General features: G+C 36.1%; 1 protein-coding gene across 1 annotated transcript in view; it reads right to left on the bottom strand.

Moving 5' to 3' along the window:
• The window catches only part of CRY1 (cryptochrome circadian regulator 1), a 73,626-nt gene that overhangs the window by 9,137 nt on the left and 40,771 nt on the right, over positions 1 to 23,718 (bottom strand). The window contains exons 2-4 of the mRNA XM_003783274.2: positions 17,205 to 17,313; positions 3,349 to 3,491; positions 319 to 503 (exon numbers count right to left, since the gene is read on the bottom strand). Coding sequence (XP_003783322.1) covers positions 319 to 503; positions 3,349 to 3,491; positions 17,205 to 17,313 — 437 coding nt within the window. The remainder of the gene's footprint in view (positions 1 to 318; positions 504 to 3,348; positions 3,492 to 17,204; positions 17,314 to 23,718) is intronic.

Below are 23,718 nucleotides of genomic sequence, written 5' to 3'. Positions count from 1 at the left end.
TAACCACAATAATTCAGAGAATAAATGGGTTTGCAGAAAAAATTATGAGAATAGCATAAAAATGAATTGGGGCCCTCATGTATAAGGGAGATGACACCATCTCTATTCTTTAAGATATATGTCTTAAGGTGATAACAATAGATGACATATTTACAGAGCACACAAATAAGGTACAGATTTATCACTTCTTAGTTTCTTTTCTCCTTCCATCTTTCTTTCCCTTCTAATGCAAAATATACAGCAAAATTAGAAGTGGAATTTTCTGAGTGATTAATGATTTAATTCTTAAGTTCCACAATGTTTATATTTTATACTCACCTAGCTCTTCCAGTGAAGGGACTCCATATTTTTCATCATGGTCATCAAACAGAGGAGTTGTGCACTTTTCTATGATTTCTGAGGTAATTGTCTCTACTGGTATCTCTAGTGGTTCCATTTTGCTGATGAGAGTCTGGAATCTTTTGTAAGTTAGAGGTGGTTGGCCACCATTGAGTTCTATGATCCTATTGCAAGAGTTAGTAAAATGCAGTTAGTATAAAAGAATGTATCTTTTCTTTCTTTCTTTTTTTTTTTTTTTGTGAAACAGAGTCTCACTTTGTCACACTCAGTAGAGTGCCAAGGCATCACACCTCACAGCAATCTCAAACTCTTGGGTTCAAGCAATTCTCTTGCCTCAGACTCCTGAGTAGCTGGGACTACAGGTGCCTGCCACAACACCTGGCTATTTTTTCTTGCTGTTGTTGCAGTTGTCATTGTTGTTTAGCTGGCCCAGGCTGGTTGGAACCCACCAGCCTCAGGGCACGTGGCTGGCACCATAACCACTGTGCTAGGGGCACTAAGCCAACAAATCTTTTTTTAAAAAATAAATTTTACTGGGTACATTTAAGGTTTATAGCATGATGTTATAGAACACATATAGATAGGTCAGATGGTTACTACAGTGAAACAAATTAGTGTGTCTGTTAATGTATCTATAATCTCAGGTCATCATTTTTATGTGTATGACAAAAGCAGCTAAAACTTAACAAAATTCCCAAATATAATACAATTTTATTAACTCTAGTCTTCCTATTGTACTATTAGATCTTTAAGCTTATTTATCTTATGTATTTGCAACTTTGACCTACATTTCCATATTTCCTCCAGACAGTTTCACTAATGAGGATTCTATAAAATCGTAGTGACAATTACTTGCTATTTTCCCTTGTGCTCATGCCTTCCTAGAGATGTCAGTGTATGTATCTATGTCACACACTTGGAACATGTAAGCCCCAACGCTGCAAATTATTTGAATTTAAGTACCTTTAAATTTACTTATTAAAGTAAATTCACAATTACTTTAATTGCTTCAGTTATGTCATATTTCAACAAAAGGGAATAACTAGCTTTGCCAATGGCAGTTTAGATAAAGTTTAGACACTACTTTGGAATAACTAATTATTCTTTTTCACTCTGACTACTTGTTTATTAGTATTTTTTGACCTCGATAAAAAATTACAGGTGCAATCCAACCCCCTTATTTTATAGATGTAAGAACTGAAGCCTACCAGGAGGGTTAAGCAACCACAGTCACATGGCTGACAAATGGCAAATCAAAGTTTTCTTAGTCCAATACAGTATCTTTCTCCTTATGCCACATGCAATGATGTATCAATTGTACATACAGAAAGTAATCCCCATAAAGCTATTTTCTTTGCTTTAAGTTAATTTTGCTTTGGTGTAATATTTTGAGTTTCAACACAGGGTCATAATGAATTTTGCTGGTTGTAATGATATTGCAATGATACTACTGAAGACCGTTACATAACAGTAGCAAAATGAAAACCTTAGAAAAAAATTTTTCTGTACATTACATTTTAATATGAGATATATGGTAAATATTCACATTCAATCCACTAAATGTATGGGTAACACTTAGAAGCAATTATTCTTATCCTGTTTTGCCTCTTCCTTGCTATCCTAAAGTTAAGCAAACTGATAAGCTAGAAGGCAAGTTTATTATCAAAGGATTTATAACTTCTAGCTTGTTATCAAGTAAAACCAATGTCTCAATCAAACCATAATTTGCTGATCCACTTAGAAATGTGAAGTAAAATTAACTAGTTTATCACATTATTTACAGAATTAGTATTAATTTGAGAAAAATGTACAAATTACTAAAAAGGTAAATTAATTTGAAAGGTACATAAATGATGAGATTTCAGTACTTATAAAGACCAATTTTTGCCAAAAACTTGAATAAGTTAGCAAATTTTATGACCCTCCAAAGTCACAGCACATAATACTTTCTAAACTTAAATTTGACGATGGCATCTTTATCTGAGAAAGCATTACCGAGGAGTGGTGCGTCGTGTAATATACTTCAAGAAATGTAGTATTATGTCATTGCTCAGAGGACTACAGCTATGCAAAGTTATATTCTATTTAATCTACAAGTGGACTTAAAATACAGATAGACAGATAAGACACACACACACACACACACACACACACACATATATATATATATGAAATGAGACAATCATACAAAATATGGCAAGGCAGGCCAGGAGTGATGGTTCATGCCTGTAATCTCAGCACTCTGGGAGGCCGAGACAGGCAGATTGCCTGAGTTTACAAGTTCAAGACCAGCTTGAGATACAGTGAGACCCTATCTCTTAAAAAAAAAAATAGCCAGGTGTTGTGGCAGGTGTCTGTAGTCATAGCTACCTGGGAGGCTGAGTCAAGAGAATCACTTGAGCCCAAGAGTCTGAGGTTGTTGTGAGTTATGAAGCCATGATATTCAACTGGGGGTGACAAAATGAGACTCTGTCTCAAAAAAAAAAAAAAAAAAAAAGCAAGGCAATTTAAAGCTATGTATTATAAAAACTATAAAATGAATACAGTTAAGAGCCCAGAAAGGCAATATCCCAGTAGGATGAATTCGAGTAGTCAGGGAAAAAATGTTATTATAGTCTTAATAATAGTTCTGAAACTTGAATACTAAGTATTTTTATCTTATGCACTATGTCTATAATTTTTGTATCTGTCACTGGATGAATAAAAATCACAGCACCTAAATAATGCCTATAACAAAACATACACAGATACCCACAAATATATGCAACTATTATGTATCCATAATAACTAAAAATAAAAAATTGCTAAGGATTTGATGTATGTGCATTTAATTCTCCCACAGCGCTATGATATATATGTTATTATTTCCATTTTACAAATGTTAAGTCCTAGTGGTTAAAACTTACTTGTCTATGTACTTTGTCTCTGAACTACATACTTTAATATGGTTAAAATAGCAAATATTATATGCATTTGTCCTACAATAAAAAAGTTCTAAAAAAGACTTACTTGTCTAGATCGTATAATGTATGTGAAATTCGTACAATGACTTCTACTCCAGCTTCAGTAGCCAGCTTCTTAATCGCTGCATCTCGTTCCTTCCCAAAGGGCTCCGAATCATACTCAATTGAAAGTCTGGTAATGTTCCATTCCTAAAACAAGTAAAAGGAACAACAGTGTACACGAATTTTAAGAATTATTTTTTCAATCATAGTAAGTGAAGAGCTCAAAATCTACAGATCAAAGGATTATATATAAATCAAACTTCAAACACACAGGAAAAAATACACAAACTACCCATTCAAAAATATACGCAAATAACAAAGGTAGAACCACTAGATTCCACACGTCATGCTAGGTAATAGACAATCCAGCAATATGTTTAACATCAGCTCTTACACCAAATATGTTTGCATAGCACTTTATTTTTGCAAATAACTTATCTTTACATTATCTCATTTGACCCTCAAAACAACCTTCCGGGTTCAGCACTTCAGTTGGTATTTCCATTTTTCTTGTAAGATTATTTTAAAAGTTTAGAGACTACCTGAATTCACAGACAGCTAGAATACCTGAACTTATTTTTTTATTTTTATTTTTTGAGACAGAGTCTCACTACGTCGCCCTGAGTAGAGTGCCGTGATGTGTCATAATTCACAGCAACCTCAAATTCTTGGGCTTCAGTGATTCTCTTGCCTCAGCTTCCTAAGTAGCTGGGACTACAGGCGCCTGTCACAATGCCTGGCTATTTTTTGGTTGTAGTTGTCATTGTTGTTTAGCAGGCGGAGGCTAGGTTGGAACCTGCCAGTCCTGGCATTTGTGGCCGGTGCCCTAATCACTGAGTTATGGGCCCCAAGCCACCTGAACTTATTTAAGTCTGCTGATTCTGAGAACTTGTATTTAACAACCCTTTGAGAAATACTCCGTAAGTGTAAATATTTTATTTCTGATTACTAAAAAATATTAACTGTGGGAAATGTGAAGCTACTAATCATAAGAACAGCTACTCACTGAGTATCAGATGCCGTATCACTAAGTTATACTGATTTTAAGGGAGGAGACTGACTTAAAGGGACTAGGTGATTTTTCTTAAGGAGGTAGTTAAGTCTGTTCTCCTTATTTTCTTTTTAAGTCTGTTTTTAAATTCTAAAATCTGCTCTGATTTATCTCACAATGAAAATAAAATCACATGTAAGCCTACCATTATTTAACTGACTATAGTAACACTTTATAATTCTCCAAACTCTTAAAAACTATTATAAACTTTGCAGTGTATATCCTTATCTCTATGCATACATATGCAACATTTTGGGGCATTTAACCTATTTTTCCTAGAAAAAATTCCTTGAAAAACAAATGATGGATCAAAGATAAGTACATTTAAAATTCTGATAAACCATTATGTACAAATATACAAATCTATATTCCCATCAGTAGAACACCGAAGTTTTTGGTCTCCACGCACTTGTCAGTAATATGCATTAGTGATCTTTTAAAACATCTGCTAAACTACTGGGAGAAAAAACAGTATATCATTTAAAAATTTTTCCTTTTTTCAGAGTGTTAATGCACACCAAGATGTTAAGAACTATTAACTTTGGGGAGTAGAATTTGGGGATGCAAATAAGGAGCATTTTTAATTTTACTCACTGCTGCATTGTTCAGATTCAGATTTGTTAATACAAGCATGTGCTACTTTGGAATTTGAAAATAACATTAAAACGAGAATAAGAAAGCACTACATTTCTTTTGTTTTATAGTGAAGCAATATAGAGTAGCAGTTAAAAAATGTAAGATCTAAACTCAAACCCTGATTTCAAGGATTGGCTTAACTGCTTAGACAAACTTTTAAACTTTCCAATCCTGTTTCCTAGACTACTGGGTTGCTTAGACTACTGGGTTGCTAAAGGATTAAATGAGATAATACATGTAAAGTGTTTAGAACAGAGCACAGTACATAGTAAGACCTCAATGAATGACAGAAATTATTACTACTAGCCATTTGTATTGTTTTTTTTCTGCAGTGCACCTTATGTTTTTATTGCAACTAATTTTTCTCTTATGACTTTGTAAGAGCTCCTTATGTTTAAAAAATAGCAACTCATTCTCCATTATATATGTCACAATTTTTTTCTGATTAGCAGTTTGCAATTTAATACTATGACTTTTTTGAGAAATAATATTTTTGATTTTATAAGACACTAAATATTTGAGATGAGCCAATAAATACTTCCATCCTTTTTCCTTCTTGAGTTCAGTCACACAAGACAGAGAGTTAAAGACGAAATACAAACCACATCCCTTGTAAAGTTGAACTGGAGGAAAAAAATAGTTTAAATAAGGCAGGTAAGCTTGCTAATACTATTTCACTGCTAAATCAAACCAACTTACCTACTTGGTCATACCTCCCCTGCACTGTGGGCTGCCCCTATCAAACTTACTGAACAGAAGGATTGAGAATGTCATGTGTGCTCTCTGCAAGTGAAGAGTATAAAAGGAATGATCTAAGACAAACTCACCAAGCTCCTCCTAAACTCACAGTAAGATCATTCACTTCTCTTTCCCTAGGGGTAAATTAATAAACAAACATCTCTCCACAAGAAAAACAAAAACCTAGGGAAGAGAAAGTTTCCCCAGTCAGATACCATGCTAGGTCCCTCCTTCCTGGAACTTACTGAGAAATACTCTCAATACAAAGGTAAATAAATGTCTACATACAGTAATAACTATCAGGAAAAAAAAAGAATGCTACGGTAGAGAATATTGGGGTGGAGTATGAGGTGGTAAGCTAATTATCTACTCTTTCTCTTCCATAACCGTATGGGCTAGACTTCCAATAGTGGTAAAAGCAAATATCCTTGATGTGTTTGTTCCCTGTCTTAAGTGAAAAGCATTCAGTGTTTCACTAGTTAAGTATGATTTTGTGGTTCTGACCTTCTTAAACGAACTGCTATTTAGCATGTTTTTATTTCTAGTTAGCTCTAAGTTTTTTGAAAATCATAAATAGGCAATGAATTCTGTCACTTTTCTTCACCTATTGAGAAAATTTAGCTTTTTCTCTACTATATTAATAGGATAGAATACGTTAACTCATTTTCAATGCTGAACCAACTTTTTATTCCTGAGATAAATCCTCTGATCACTATGTATTATTTAAAAATATTACCACATTCAATTTATTAGTATAGTCTTAAAGATGTTTATGTTTATGGGGGGACACTTGGCTTATTTTCTACTAGAATTTCTTTGTCAAGTTTCAGTATCAGAGTTATGCTGGCCTAATAAAAGGAGCTGAGAAGTGTTTCTGAACTTTTTCTTTTTCTGAAAGAGTTTTATAGGGCTGGCATTATTTCCTTCTTAAAAATGTAACAGAATTCATAAGTAAAGGCATTTCAGGCCTGGAGGTCATTTATGAGAAGGTTTTTGATGACAAATACAACCTTGTTAAGAGATATAGAACAATTTAGATTTTCCTTTTCTTCTTAAAAGAATCTAGTAAGTTGTGCTTTTCAAGAAATGTTTTCAATTTATCTCAGTTGTAGAATTTATTGGCATTACGATGGTTATATCATTTATTATACTTTTAAAATTTGGAGAATCTAGTGATGTCCTCTTTTGTTTATAATAAAGTAACTTTTTTCTCTCTTTTTCTTTTGCTCTCAATATAGCTAGGAATTTATTAATTTTATTATTTGTTTTCAAAGAACCAACTTTTTGCCTTTGTCGACTAAGTCATCAAAACACAGAAATGACATCAGCAATTTGAATGAGAAAAATTTCATTCTGCATGCTTAATTTCATTGCACTTTGCTTTACTGTGCTTCACAGATACCGTGTCTTTTATGAACCGAAGGTTTGTGGCTGGCAATTCTGAATCAAGCAAGTCTACTGGCTCCATTTTTTCAACAGCAGGAGCTCACTTCATGTCTCTGTGTAATATTTTGGCAAGTCTTACAATATTTCAAGCTTTTAATGTTATTATTATATTTGTTATGGTGATCTGTGATCAGTGATCTTTGATATACTAATAGTTTGGGGGCACTGTGAACTGTACTCATAGAAGATGGAGAACTTAATCAACAAATGTGTGTGTTCTTACTGCTGCACTATCACTCCCTCATCTTTCTCTTTCTCTCTCCCTCTCCTTGGGCCTCCTTATCCCCTGAGCCAAGAAAATATGGAAATTAGGTCAACTAATAACCCAAGTCTTCAAGTAAAAGATAAAGTCACATGTCTCTCACTTTCAATCAAATGATTAAGCTTAGTGAGGAAAGCTTGTCAGCAGCTGAGATAGCCCCCCAATCAGACTTTTTATATCAAACAGCCATCTTGTGAATGTAAAGAAAGTTCTTGAAGGAAATTAAAAGTGCTACTTACCTGTGAAATCTGACTGATAAGAAAGTAAAATGGCATATGGCCAACATGGAGAAAGTTTTAGTGGTCTGGATGGAATATCTAAGCAGCCACAACATTCCCTTAAGCCAAAGCCTAATTCAGAGTAAGGCCCTAACTCTCTTCAATTCTCTGAAGGGCAAGAGTGGTGATGAAGCTATAGAAGAAAAGAAGAAAGCTGGCAGAGGTTGGTTTATGAGTTTTAAAGAAAGAAGCCATCTCCGTAACATAGAAGTGTAAGGTGAAGCTCTAGCTTACCTCTGAAGGAAGTGCAGATGTGGTGGAAATAGCCAGAGAATTAGAATTACACGTGGAGGTGGAAGATGTGAGAGGATTGCTGCAATCTCATGATAATACCTGAACAGATGAAGAATTTCCCTTCTTAGAGAGGAGCAAAGAAAGTAGTTTCTTGAGCTGGAATGTGTTCCTGGTGAAGATGTTTGAACATTGTTGAAATGACCACGAAGGATCTGGACTATTACATAAATTTAGTTGATAAAGCAGAAGCAGGTTTGAGAGGATTGACTATTAAGTTTGAAAGAAGTTCTACTGTGGTTCCAAATAAAATGGTCTCAAATATCTTATGTGCAAAAAAGAAACCTTTCCTGAAAAGACCAGTCATTTGACTATGGCAAACTTTATTCTTAAGAAATTACCACAGATATACCCTAAACTTCAGCAACCATCAGCCCTGAGGTAAGACCCTCCCCCACCAACAAAAAGATTACTACTTGAAGGTTCAAGATGATCAATAGAATTTTTCACAATAAAGTACATTTAAGGTATATAAAGACATGATGCTACTGTATACTAAAAAGGCTACAGTATACTATAAACATTAAGTTTTATATGCACTAGGAAATAAATTTGTGACTTGCTTAGTTATGGTATTTGCTTTACTGTGGTGGTCTGGAATTAAACCTGCAAATCTCCTAGGTACGCCTGTATAAAGAATTGTTATCTATTAGAAGGTAGTCAATAATGACAAGGAATAAGAGAGGAGGCTCAGGATATATTGTTTAATATGGTAAATAGCTGGTAGTGGTGGATCAGGTTAGGTAATTCTCAGTTCCCAGGTCCTTGGACAGCATGCTTGAACGGGGACAAGACCAGATGAAGCTGGCAAGCTTGCTCTTAAGCCTCCCTGGGTTCAGGTGCTGGCTGTGATAGTGAGGAGCTGGGGGCTTTCCTGCTCCAGAAGAATGCTCAAGCACAAGAGGATGAATGCACTGTGAGCCTGCAACAGAAGGGTGGGCCCTCTGACACAAAAGCCATTCACTCCTCCCTGTTTTGGCAATGAGAGTGGCTTCTGTTCCTTGGGAACACAGAAGTGCCCAGATCCCAGATCCCACCCTGGCAGAACTGCAGCAGAGGTGGTGGAGACAGCTCAACTCACTACATGCAGGGCTACCAGACTGGCTGTGTGCTATGGCAGAAATGCTCCAGCAAAGAAGGTGTGGCTGTGTTAGGGATTTGCCTCCAGGTTGGGTAGACTCCTCACAGAGGACACATGCAGTTTCTAAGTCGGGGAGGGGACTGCTAGTCATGTTCTTCCTCACAGGAATTGGTAGCTTTTGTCTTTGGGGCACATAAAAATATGCAATGCTTCTTTTTACAGAGAAAGGAGTGAGGCCCAAGCTCTGTGGAAATGCTGGTGTGAAAGGTGCTCTGTTAGAGGCCAGGAAGCCGCTCCCAGTGGCCTGGCTTATCTGTCCCCTCTGAGATCCTCCTGAGCATGAACAGCCAGCCTGGTTATGATAGGTGCTCTGTCAGAGGCACTGTAGCCACTCCCAAGTGCCCTGGCTCAGTCACACCCTGTGGAACACTTGCCAGTCCTGAGTGGGGACGGCCTTTCAGCTGTGGCTGTCTCAGCAGCATGGGCAGGAGGCGGGGAAGAGGAGAAGACTCTAAATGGTTGGAAACATCTCCACTGGGAGGGGTGCAGACAACTGTGGATCATTAGCCAGGAGCTCTGTGGTGCACGGCAGTGTGCATTCCACCTTCCTCTGTCCTAAAAAGCATGTGTGGTCTTCCCAGTACCCTTGCGGTAACCCTGCCCCAAACAGGCCTCTGGGAACACTGCTACTCTCCTGTGTCTCTGTTCCTTTGTGTGCTATGAGTGTTCGTGTAGCATACAGGTAAAGGGAGACTGAGGGGTTGTGACTTTCCCAGCAGATTAAAAGCACTTGGTGTATGCACAGGCAATGCGGCATCCACTGTCTCAGCTTGGGTTCTTGGTGAGGGGAGGCAACCCCATTACAGGCTTGCAGTCCAGTGCTCTGTTCCCAAGAACCTCTCCCTTCACCAATAGTAGCAGCACCTGGATTCATCAGGGCAGGGCTCTCTGACATATTAGGAAAGGTGGGGGGGGGGATGGGGCGGGAGGTAAACATTCTCACCTACTGTTTTTTTCAGGCTCCAAATCCCTTGGGTGTCAGTCTCTTACCACTATTTTTGCTTTGCTCTGCCACTTCTTCTCATGGGATTCCCAGTGAGAGTAGGTTATAGCACCTTTCTCTCAGTATTTCACCTGGGCTATGCTTTCTCATCTGAAACTTCTTCCTCTATTTGAGATCATCTGGCAACATCTCTAGTCATCTTGCAGGTTTCTTAATATTTTTAAAGTGTTTGCTGTAACAGGTATATAGTTAGGTATTATTATTATTTTTTTAGTCTACTCTGACAACCTGTGTCCTTTTCTTGCAGTTTTTTGGCCAGGGCTGGGTTTGAACCCGCCACCTCCGGCATATGGGTCCAGCGCCCTCCTCCTTTGAGCCACAGGCACCGCCCAACAACCTGTGTCTTTTAAATGGAGAGTTTAAAATAGACCATTTGTACTCAGTGTAATCACTGATAAAGTTGGGCTTAAATTTACCATTTTGGTGTATGTTTTCCTTCCTTCCTTCCTTTCTTTCTCTCGCTTTCTTTTTCTTTCTTTCTTTTTTTTTTTTTTTGAGACTCTGTTACCCAGGAGAGAGTGTAAGTGGTGTCAGCAATCTCACACTCCTAGGCTCAAGCAATCCTCCTGCAGCTTCCCAAGTAGCTGGGATGACAGGTAGGTACCACCATGCCTGTCTAATTTTGTAGAGATGAGGTTTCACTCTTGTTTAGGCTGGTCTTGAACTCCTGAGCTCAAATAATCTTCCAGCCTTGGCCTCGCAAAGTGATAGGATTATGAGCCACTGTGCCTTGGTACATGTTGTCTTTTTGCCCATTTCTTCTTTTATTTCTTTTTTCCTTCTACCTGCCTTCACTTAAATGAGTCAAATGTTTTTAGCATCCCATTTTAAACTCCCATGTTAAACTATCAGCTATAGCTTCCTGTGTTATTTTGAATCACAACATAAATTCTTATTACAATTAATTTTCAAACAATATGTTATTGAAAATTGTACAAAATTATATAACTTCTATTTACCTTCTTCCTCCTTTGTGATTTTATTGTTATGTCTTTTATTTCTACATTTACTTACAAGCTCCATAATATTCATAACTTATTCTCCATTATGGGAGGTCCCCTTCTCTTCCTGCTATGCTCCAAGGACTTAGCCATGGAACTCTTGTTTCTTAAAAACTCTCCCCTTTCTTTAGGTTTGTATGTGTCCTCAATCTTATGACAAGTTAAAATAAAACAAAAACTCTAATGGCATATTCACTTTCATCTCATTATTAAGATGGGAAATGATGATATATTGTGAGTTTCTATATCTTAATAAGAGGTAGAAATGCCTCTACTCTTTAGAGCAATGGATGCTTCCTTTGAATTTCAATACCTAAGTCACATACCAATGGGGGTAGGGGTCAGGGATGGTGTGTGTTCACCCCCCTCATTGGTTTGTGACTATTACATATAACAAAATTGCAGGTAGTACTAAAATATTTCCATTTGAATAAATGAATATTCACTGTAGAGTGTTAAGCACTGGAATGTGTATCCACTTTTGTGTGTCACAATTACTTGTTAATCATTTAGAAGGGATAATATAAACCACAAAGTGGACACAAAATTCTTTTTTTTTTTTTGGCCGGGGCTGGGTTTGAACCCGCCGCCTCCCGCATATGGGGCCATCGCCTCACCCTTTTGAGCCACAGGCGCCACCCTGGACACAAAATTCTTAAACAGTCATGATTAATACTGTGAAAATAATTAACAAATGTAAAATTTGGTAGAAAAACTAAAAGTTATACATCACAAACTTCCTAGAAGGCATTTATTTTTAACATGACAGCATATTAAATAGCATAATTACACAGAAAATGTACCTTACAAAAGAATCTAAATATAAAAAAAAAAAAAAACTAAAAATTTCCATCCATCTATCCATCATCCCTTCCTTGTTTTCACAAACCTAGTCTCAGGGTCAAAAACACTATTTATATACTGAAGATTTCTAAATATACTCCAGACTTTTCCCCTGAGCACTGGACTTAAAATGCTTCCTTAACTTGTATACTAAGATGCCTAAAATGTATCTCAAACTTAAAAGGTTAAAAAAACAAACTTGTTTTTTTTCCTTAAACTTGTTCTTCCCAGTATTTGCCCTCTTATTAAACAGCAATCCATCCTGCCATTTGTCCAGGCTAAAAACTTAGTCATCCCTAATTCTCATATGCCACATAGAAGCAAACCTTATAGCTTCAATTTACAAAATATATCCCAAATCCTACTACTTCTTAACACTTCTATGATACTCTCTTAGTCACCTTGTTCCTAAACAATTGCCATGGCCTCCTAATCGATCTTTCTGCTTTTGGCTTTACAACACTTCCACTCTCATAGCCAATTCATGAATAGCCAGAGCGATTCTTTTTTTTTTTTTTTTTTTTTGAGACAGAGTCTTACTATATTGCCCTTGGTAGAGTGCCATGGTGTCACAGCTCACAGCAACCTCAAACTCCTGGGCTTGAGAGATTCTCTTGCCTCTGCCTCCCAAGTAGCTGGGACTACAGGCACCCACCACAACGCCTGGCTATTATTTTTGTTGCAGTTGTCATTGTTGTTTAGCAGGTCCAGGCTGAGTTCGAACCTGCCAGCCTCAGTGTATGTGGCTGGTACCCTAACCACTGTGCAATAAGAGCCGAGCCCAGAGCAATTCTTTTAAAACATGTCAGTCCTGTATGCACAACTATATTTCACTCAGAATAAAATCTGAAGTCCATAACACGGTCTACAAAACCCTACAATCTGGCTGCTGGCAACCTCTGTGACACTCTCTCTTGCTTTTACTCACTTAGCCCTAGACACATCTTGCTGTTCTTCAACAAATTACACACACTTCTATTTCAGGGCCTATGTAACTACTTACTGTTCTCTCTGCCTGCAATGCTCCTTCCCCATGTTGCAGTTATCTTGGTGGCAACAATATATTAATTAAATAATTTATTAATTCACCAAATTCTGTCATTTAACTAGATGGTTCTTTTATTGGTTCACCTGGGCTTAGTCATGAGGCTGCAATTTGTTGGCAGCTTGCCTGGAGCTGGAAGGCATGTATCGATGATTTCTCTCACACATCTCAGGCTACTCTTTCTGCGTGGTCTCCCATAATTCAACATTCTAACCCAGGCTTCCTTACATGCTAGAAGGGGCATCCCAAAAGGGGAAAGAAAGAAGCTGCAAAGTTGCTTGAGGCCTAGGATCTGGAATTTGCATCATGTCTTCCTTCATAACAAGCTATAAGGCCAACCCAGATACAAAGGGGTAGGGAGATAAACTCTGTATTTTGATGGACAGAGCTGTAAAACATTGTGATTTCAATATACCACTCCCAAGATTTCTGCATGGCTCGCTCCCTTCATACATGTGTTCAAATATAAGCTCATCAGTGAGGCCTTCTATGAGTCCATATAAAGTATCTACCCTTCTCTCATCTAGGCATTTACTATCCCACACTTTCATTTTTCTCCATAGCACCTATTACAACCTGACAGTGTATTTTTACTTATTTATTATATCTGTTTCTTTTCCACTATAGTGTAAGCTCCCTGAAGGTAGAAACATTTTCTGTTTATTTCATCATTATATTTTCAGCACCTGAGACACTGCCTGATACAAAGTAGGCACACCATCACTATCTGCTAAATAAATTCTGTTGAGCGTGTCACTAAGTAATAAGCAAGATTCAAAATAACACAAAAAGGATAACATAAGTTTCATCATTGAAATGTTAATGGCTTTATATGCTCTTTTATTTATTCTGTGACTTTGAACAAAATATTTTATTATAATAGCTTCAGAAGTGTACCCACCTAGACTTTATTTTTCAAAAATAATTATTATTTTGGGGAGGGAACCTGCTGCCTAGGTCAGAATGCCATTGCATTACTATGTCTTACGGCAACCTCAAAATCCTGGGGCTCAAACAATCCTGCCCTAGGCTCCCCAGCAATTGGGACTACAAGGTATGTACCACCATGCCCAGCTAAGTTTTCTATTTTTTGTACAGATGGGATCTCATTATGTTGCTCAGGTTGGTCTTGGACTCATGGACTCAGGTGGTCCTCCTACCTTGGCCTCCCTGAGTACTACTAGGATTACAGGCGTGTGCCACTGCATCAGACTTTAAAAAAAATTTTTTTTAGCCTAGGAACATAAATTTAACTTCTGAATATATATGCTCTCTATAAAGACTTCAGTCTTGTATGTCTGTTCCTTTGCTATAATAATATTTTTCGAAAGTTTAGGTATACATATATTCATATATACCCGTTCTCTATCCAATACTTTAAACTCTTTATTAGAAGTTACTGCAGGGCCTAGAATTCACATGGAGGTAGTTTACCAGTCTGTCACCAAAAGTGAAAGATCCAGGATTTAAATGTATAATAATAATAATAATTTACATAACATACTTATGATTATAGTGTCATCTAAGTTTTGCCTAGACTAATGTCTTCTAATTTGTCATTTCGTCAGTAAAACATGAAAAGAAAAAGTTAAAAGAAAAAGTCATCCTTCATAAGATATCTGAGTACAACAAAAAGGAAAAGAGATAAAGGAAAAAGCCATATTGTTAGCCTACACTAAGTCAGAGTTTAACAGAAAAAAATCTAAGTAGAAAACACACCAGAAAAACTAATAGTTTATCAGACATATGCGTGTATATAAAAATGCTCTAACTCATTCCTAAATCTACTCAATATAAATAGAATAAGATGACTCAAGGCCATAGAGGGAAGATAAACACAACAGGAGACATCAGTACTACAGTCACTGTCATCCCAATTAACTAAAAAGCATTGTTATCAGGTCTAAACCAGTTTTACTTCCAATGTGGGAAACAGAATTAACTACTTGTTAAAATTTTTCACTATTGCTGTACTGGAATAATAAATCTTCTCCTTCAGAGAAACTGTGGATGTCAGAGTAAGAGTAGGGGTGTGGGAGAGGTTGCCAGCAGCCAGATAATAGGGGTTTATAGACCATGTTATGGACTTCAGATTTTATTCTGAGTGAAATGGATGCAGTTTTGTATTTTCATTATGAATGCTTTTAGATTTTTATTTTTTTAACACTTGTAATATTTCTAAACAAAAAGTAAAAATCAAAACATTAATTCAATTAAAAAGGGATTAATTCCCTCTATGGCTCTAGATACAGTAAGTATCTGTAAAGAAGTTTTCATAAATAGAGGGGAAAATCAGAATAAAATAATAAGCATTCCATGTATACATATGTATCCGTGTAACTATTTTTTATGGCCCATATGAAAATACATGCCTCTCTGCAAAATTGAAAAGATAGGACATCATTTAAATGCACAAGATGGTTCGATCCAATAATATGCTATTCTTGGCAGAAGAAATCTCAAAGAATATAAAATGCTTGCTAGTTTGAAAAAGTTGGTTCAAAAACAAATAAATAAAATTTTGTCATTTTAAAGCAACTGAAGTCCTCTTAGGATTCATTTTACTTATTCCAAATGGATTAAGAGACAGGGATGAAATACAAACTTTTACACTTGTAAATTGATAAACTATTACCATTGCTTCTGATATGCTTTCTTGTTAGATTCTTCCATATATCTAGGATAAATTCTAACTTGATGCATTATAGTAATAAGTGATCTTTAATGAATGATAAATTTTCACTAGTCAAGCTGTTACATGACCAAATCCTGAACATTAAGTTTCTTTCACACCAGAAAAAAAAAAAAAAAAGCTAAGTAATGTTAATTTAATACCTAGCACTGGGGACCTAGAATTGTTCTTGTCTATTTTATAAAAATTTGATGAATCAAACAGCAGTGAAAAAAACCAGATATGCATTTAGAAATTCTAATGATAAATGTAAATAGGAAAGGATGAATATAAAAAGGATAGTGATAGTCAGGAAACGCAACTTCTAGTTTGAGCACTTCATGAGCTAGTTATACGATCTTGGGCAACTCATTTATTTTTCGAGGCTTAATTTTTCACTAGGAAATATAGGAGGGAATTAAGACCAGGTATCTTAAGAATTTTAGTGATTTTTAAGATTCTACCAAGTTAAAAAAACAACACTATAATTTTGTGTTATTGGTAAAATGCTTAGTATTGCAGCCCTTTGACCCAGAAAGTCCTCTTCTAAGAATTATCCCACAAATGTACTGGCACATGTCAGCAAAGATATGTACATGTGGACAGGGTGTTTACTGGTAAAAAGCCTATAGAACAATAATTAAATGTTCAGTAGAAATCCATTCAAAGAAATTATAGTTATCTACACAATGGAATTCTATGCTATCATTTAAAAGATTGAGGAAATAATATGTAACAATTTCCAAAATATATGGTTATGTGAATAAAGCATGGCACAGAATGGTGTATGTAGCTCATCTTGTTTTTTAAAAAAGGCAACAGTAGCTTGGTGCCTGTAGCTGTAGCAGCTAATGCGCCAGTCACATATACCAGAGCTGGTGGGTTCAAATCCAGCCTGGGCCTGCCAAACAACAATGACAACTACAAAGAATGGCTGGGCGTTGTGGCGGGCACCTGTAGTCCCAGCTACTTGGGAGGCTGAGGCAAGAGAATCACTTAAGCCCAGGAGTTGGAGATTGCTGTGAGCTGCGATGCCAGGACACTCTACCCAGGGCGACAGCCTGAGGCTCTGTCTCAAAAGAATAAAAAAAGAATAATAACAAAGACATAAACATATGGCTATATATATAAACACATAATATACATTCTTATTTATGCAAAGAATATTTCTAATTGATGATACACAAGAAACTGGTAGTAGTTATTGCTTTTGGGAGGGGCACTAACAGCTTAAGGTAGAAAAAAGACTCAACTTTTCATTATAAACTGTTTTTCCACTGTCTGATTTTACCACATGTAACTTTTTCATATAACAAAGAAAAAAACCCATAATATTTTTATTTTAAAACATTTATATTCCCCAAACTTTAAATTAGCCAAAGGCCTTATTTACCAAATCTGTTATCTTCATTGACAAAAAAATTATTATTTTATGCAAGTTCTTTTAAAATTACCTTGAAAAGCCTGGGAAACACATCTGCTGGTTGTCCACGAATCACAAACAGACGAGAGTTTAATTTTCGTAGATTGGCATCAAGATCCTCAAGACATTGAAGCAAAAATCTAAAGAGAAGAAAATATTATTAAAAACCTTAAAAATATGTATTTGGAGGATATAAAATATCTCAAAATCATGTTATTCTAAAAGTTGAAATACCAGCTCACCATCTTATTACTACCTCTGATACATAAATCAATATTTTCAGAAATCATACTAATACATTTTTATAAATTGCAGTACAAGTTTCCAATTATTTTAATGATACGCTGAATAAAATCACCATATAAAGAAATATCAAAACAAATAAATTGATTTCATTGTTTAAACGTCATGAAATGAAAGATTTTCTAGATGAAGATAGTTTTTCATATAGAAAAGAAACACTGAAAAATTCAGAACATCTTCTTCTGGGGGAAAAAACACACATCCCCTTTAATGACTCTGAGTAAGTGTACAATTTAAAAATATGAGTACTAGGGCAGTGTCTGTGGCTTAAAGGAGTAGGGAACCGGCTCCATATGCCAGAGGTGGTGGGTTTAAACCCAGCCAGGGCCAAAAACTGCAAAAAAAAAGAATATGAGTTCTAGGGCATATTGTAATCATCTAAAAGAGCAAAATCATAATACCCACTTTCAAGTTACTAATATAATTTAAGGACAAAATGAATAATAAATAGATAATAAATTACATGGTATTAACTTTCTATATAGAGAGAATACCAGATTTATTTCTTAAAAAATGATTTTATGACTTTTTCAATGAAATAAATAGTAACAAGGCTTACATATGACAAAAATCTAGGAAAATTCTGGGACAGTAGCAGAAGACTGCCTACTGTGCATCTTCTATTGTAAAGAAATGAACTATTTCCAAAGACCAATTCCAAGAGGTACTGCTCTTGGAAGGTCCGAGGTCCAACCTCATTGTTGGCCTCATGTTAATATTCATCTAAATTCTGTTCCTTTCAGCTGGACACATCTTACTCCTTTCTCTATTTTTCTTCCTTTATGTGTGTTCTTAATCTTTAGGATAAATATCTGTCTTTTCCTCAGGCAATGTGCTCTTTGAGAATAGTGATTAAGTCTTACATGTGAAGAAGAGAGATTAAGAGGCAGGGAAAGGCTTAATCCAGAACTGTGCTGTCCAATATGGTAGCCAAAATCTACACGTTACCATTTAAATTTAAATTAATTAAAAATTAAAATTCAGTTCCTCAGTCATACCTGCCACACTTCAAGTCCTTGACAGCCAGCCAGGTGTATCACTACCATATTGACCAGCACAAAGAAAGAATACTTCCATCACTGCAGAAAGCTCTAATGGAAAATGATGGTTTTAAGAAGGCTGCTTGGTCTACGTAGATCATTTTGCTCCTTCTGATACCATCATTTTACCAGTAGTCTTGTAGATTTTTTACAATTATAGTTATTAGCAACATAAGTATACAAAGGTCTGACACACTTTTCCTTTAAGGGGAAAAAAGACTCTGTACTTCTACAGGTTGTAGAGTCACAATGCTATATTCATAAGGATGTTAAAGACATCCCACCATTTCACCTGAGCAAGTTGGACAGGAGTCAACAAATAGAAGACCAACCTTTCTATCCTCACATTTCTATTTCATCCCATCTCCTTTCTGTCTTGGTTTAGAGCCACTTCCCTAATACCTGATCCCCAACTCAACCCACCACTGCCAATGTACAAATACTTTGGGGAAGAAGACTGTTGTTGATGGTAGGTGCACAGAGACATAAAAGCATCTAAGTTCCATAAAATTATTTCAACTATGAATAACGTATCATGTCTGGTGATAAACTGTACTGGGAACCATCTAATTTTATGTAATTGCTTGGCAATAAAAGTTCTGAGATAGAACAAAGATCAAATAATTTCTAGACATATCAAAAATTAAGAAATTGAATGAACTAGCAATTTTAAGGTTTCTTAAACTGATTTAGTAAGAAACTAAAATATTCTGCAGAGATAATCCAAGGCAAAGATAAACTCCTAAATTTCTGTTGTACCATTAGTTTCAGCAGCCTTTTATTTCTTCCCTCCCTCACTTGTTTCACCATCTTTACCAGAGCCGGTAGTAAGGAGTAGGAGTTCTCTAAATTCAACTTTTTGGTGTAAATCCATGGTTCTCAACCTTCCTAATGCCCCGACCTTTTAGTACTGTTCCTCATGTTGTGGTGATCCCCAGTCATAAAACTATTTTCGTTGCTATGTCATTAACTGTAATTTTGCTACTGTTGTAAACTGTAATGTAAATATCTGATATGCAGGATGGTCTTAGGCCATCCCTGTGAAAGGATTGTTCGACCCCCAAAGGGGTCCAAATCCACAGGTTGAGAACCGCTGGTGTAAATGATTCTTTTTTTTTTTGAGACAGAGCCTCAAGCTATCCTCCTGGGTAGAGTGCTGTGGCATCACAGCTCACAGCAACCTCCAACTCCTGGGCTCAAGCGAGTCTCCTGCCTCCACCTCCCAAGTAACTGGGACCACAGGTGCCTGCCACAATGCCAGGCTATTTTTTTTGGTTACAGCCGTCATTGTTGTTTGGCGGGCCGGGGCTGGTGAAACCCACCACCTTAGATGTATGTGGCTGAAGCCTTAGCCACTTGAGCCACAGGCGCTGAGCTGGTGTAAATGATTCTGTGTGATGATTCTATGTGGTCAATAACAGACAGTATGACAGGAAAAGGAAAAAGCCAAAAGGATAGGAAATTCATAAAATTAACAGATAACTCTAGATTGACTAATAATTATCCCTTTACTTTTTTCTCTCTTGTAGCAGGCTGAATAAGCATTCTTAATGCTTCCCAATAAATATTCTATAAATATGGTACAGAATCATATGGGCTGAAATAATGCACTGTAACGGAAAATGTTTTACAACCTAAAAATTAATTTTTTTTTGCACATGAAATAAAAAAAAAAGAAGCTGCATTTAAATATGGTGTTTTCTTCCACAGATGATACTGGTAGTGTTTGTGTTCCATACTGTGATGTTTTTCTTCCACAGATCTTTATAATTTACATCTTTCATTTCACATAAAAATTGCAGAGGTACAGTGGATGTTAAAAATGGAAGTATTTTAAAAAATAATATAGCTACTTTGTCATCAAATATTTTAGGTAGAAAAGATCTATTAAAAAAAAGAAGAGAAAATAATGGAGTAGAACACACTGTGATGCTTTTATTCTAATTTTTTTTTTGCATTATGGTTTTTAAAACTATATGCATAGATTACTTTGATAAATTTACGTTGCATGCATACAACTTATGTTTATATGTAGCAAAAGCAAAGAACTAGAAAAATGCTCCCATGGGGAGTGGGAGTTTGGGATGGGGTGAGGAAGAGAGGAACATATACTTTTTAACTTGACAAAAATTTTAAAATTGATAATTAGTATACATTCTTGCAAAGTAGGACAAAAATGAGATATATCTCCTGAAAACCTGATTTAATACATGGTGAACATCTTTTCAAAGCAACAGACATACTTATATGGCATCAATTTTCTTAGTATCATGGTATTCCACTGCAAAATTATCTCATAATTTAATAAGACTAAGAACAAATTGCTGTCCTTCCATCAGTCCTCAAATGTCCTATCTAGTTTCTTCATCTGTAACACTGGGACGGTAATAGGATCCATCTCATAGCATTGTTTGTGAGAAGTAAATATATATGAAGCTCTCAGTATGTTGTACTATTATATAAGTGTCATTTACTACTAATTAGTCCCTAATTAGACTTCATACTTCAAATCTTATTTTTTTAATAATTGAAAGGCAATCCAAATTTATTGAACTATTGATGCTAAATTATATAAAACTGCACCATTTTAATTTAGGCTTGTTGTTGTTGAGAGAAGGTCAACCACCTACAGTGGTGTCATCATAGCTCACTGCAACCTCAAATGCCTGGGGTCCAGAGATCCTCTTGCCTCAGCCCCAGAGTAACTGGGACTATTGATATGTATGCCACCAAGCCCAGCTAATTTGGTACAGGGTCTTTCTATGTTGCTTGGGGTGGTCTCCTGGCCTCAAGCAATCCTCCTAGGATTACAGACGTGAACCACCGTGCCTGGCCTAATTCACATTTTTAGTTTACATTTTGCTACCCCAAAGTAGTTGTAACATTAGGCTGGTCAATTTAGATACAATGGCTCCCAAACATTAACAAACACAAAACAACAAGGCATTGTTAAATAAAATAGCAATAGGTACTGCAAATTAGGCCTTGTGATGAAGTACACTTGATTAAAATTACTTTCCACATTCATATCCATAGTACTTGTCCACCATTTAACATCTCAACCAAAACATTACACATGTGAAATAATCACTAACAGGCAAAAATACTAAACCTACATAGCTAGTATTGCAAATATACTTATGTATGAGCAAGCAAAAGATTCACAGTGAGAATCTACAGCTGCCGAAACCTGAAAGTGATTTACAATCGTCAGATCATTAAAAAAAAGTTTAAAAATATACACTTCTTCTAGATCCCCACTGTATAAACAACTATATTGTTTCCACTGTAAACAAAAAAGGAAACACATAATACAAGATTTAAAAGTCATTTGAAAAGTCTGGATGTTTCCTTCCTAACAGATGTTAAAAGGCAATGTCTTTAATCTAAGACATTATATTGAAAGGATAAAGAAAAGATCACTCTCTGTACAGATATTATTAAAATTAAAAAAACCCCACAATTATATAGTTATGTTAGCAAAAGTGTTTATTTGTTCAATACAATAATGACCTTGAATTTCTTTTTAAAAAAAAACATAATAAAAGCTTGGCACCTGTAGCTCAGTGGCTAGTGCATTGGCCACATACAACAGGACTGGTGGGTTGGAACCAGCCTGGGCCTGCCAAACAGTGACAACTACAACAAAAAAATAGCTGAGTGTTGTGGTGGGTGCTTGTAGTCCCAGCTACTTGGGAGGCCCAAGGGTTTGAGTTTGAGTTTGAGGTTGCTGTGAGCTATGACGTCATAGCACTCTACCTTGGAAAAAAAATCACAATAAGCTGTAACTGCCAAGGAAATGAAGTCATCAGGAATAGTCTAGATAGGAGCTCTGTGGACTTTCTTATGCTAAAATAGAGATTCTTTTAGTATTTACATTATTTTACTCTCCAATACAAAGTATGGGACATGTTAAAGTGTAGCATTTTCATATACATATAACATCGGTGGATGAAGAATACTAGATGTAGTTTCTGGTTTTGCCAGCTGCACCCTCTAGGACTACTACATAAGTACAAATCCTTCCTGTGATATTACAGTGATTAGAATGGTACAAACTGACATAGTAGGCTTTCAACCACCTCTTAAGAGTACCACCACACCACCACAAGAAAGTCCATTTAAGATGCTGGAAGGCAAATAATAATAATAATAAAATAAAAAAAAAAAGATGCTAGAAGGCTTAAATTTGGAATCCTGGCACTATAGAGTAGGCAACAGTTCTTCAGATCTGGTTCAGAGCTGCAATGTCTTTGGCATAATAAAGTCGGTGACATAAAGACATTTGTAAGCCTTTCCAGGCTTACGGGTTTTTTTGTAAGCTTTTCCAGGCTGGAGTTTTTCTGTTAATTTGCCACACTAGGTCATAAAAACTCTCATTAACATTTTTGATTTGCATAAGATTACATGAATATATAGCTGTTCCACTGTCTTGTTAGATTGTTTTTAAATTTCAGACTATTACAGGGATATAAACGTTTTGGTTACAGGAATTGCCTTTGTACAGCTTGAGTCAATGTCAAAACTGTGCCCCTCACCTGGATAGTGAATTTACTTTTCCCCTCCTGCCCCCACCCCCACTTCCTTTCTGTGAATTTTACTGCCAAATGTGCATGTGGGTGTTGATAGATTAGTTCCAATTTAATAGTGAGTACATGTGGTGTTTGTTTTTCCATTCTTGGGAAACTTCACTCAGAATAGTCTCAAGTTCCATCCAGGTTGTTACAAAATGTTTTAATTCACCATATTTTTTTATGCCCAGGTAATACCCCATGATACATATATGCCACATTTTATTGATGCACTCAAGTATTGATGGGCACTTGGGCTGATTCCACATCTTTGTAGTTGTGAATTGTGCTGCAATAAACATTAGAGTGGAGGTGTCTTTTTGATAAGATGACTTCTTTTCCTTCGGGTAAATATTCAATAGTGGGATTGATGGATCAGATGGTAAGTCTACTTTTAGTTCTTTGAGGAATCTCCATAAGGAGACTTTCCATAAGGGCTATACTTGTTTGCAGTCCCACCAACAATGTACAATAAGAGTTTCTTTCTCTCTGCATCCACAGCACCATCTGTTTTTTGGGATTTTTTTGGTAAAAGCCATTCTCACTGGAGTTAGGAGATACCTCACTTGGTTTTTATTTGCATTTCCCTGATGATTAGAGACATTGAACATTTTTCCATGTGTTTATTGGC

The sequence above is a fragment of the Otolemur garnettii genome, unplaced genomic scaffold, assembly GCF_000181295.1.
Source record: "Otolemur garnettii isolate 467f Iridium unplaced genomic scaffold, OtoGar3 scaffold00007, whole genome shotgun sequence".
NCBI classification, from domain to species: domain Eukaryota; kingdom Metazoa; phylum Chordata; class Mammalia; order Primates; family Galagidae; genus Otolemur; species Otolemur garnettii.
Note: the sequence above shows the minus strand (reverse complement) of the source record. Positions and strands in the feature narration are given on the sequence as shown.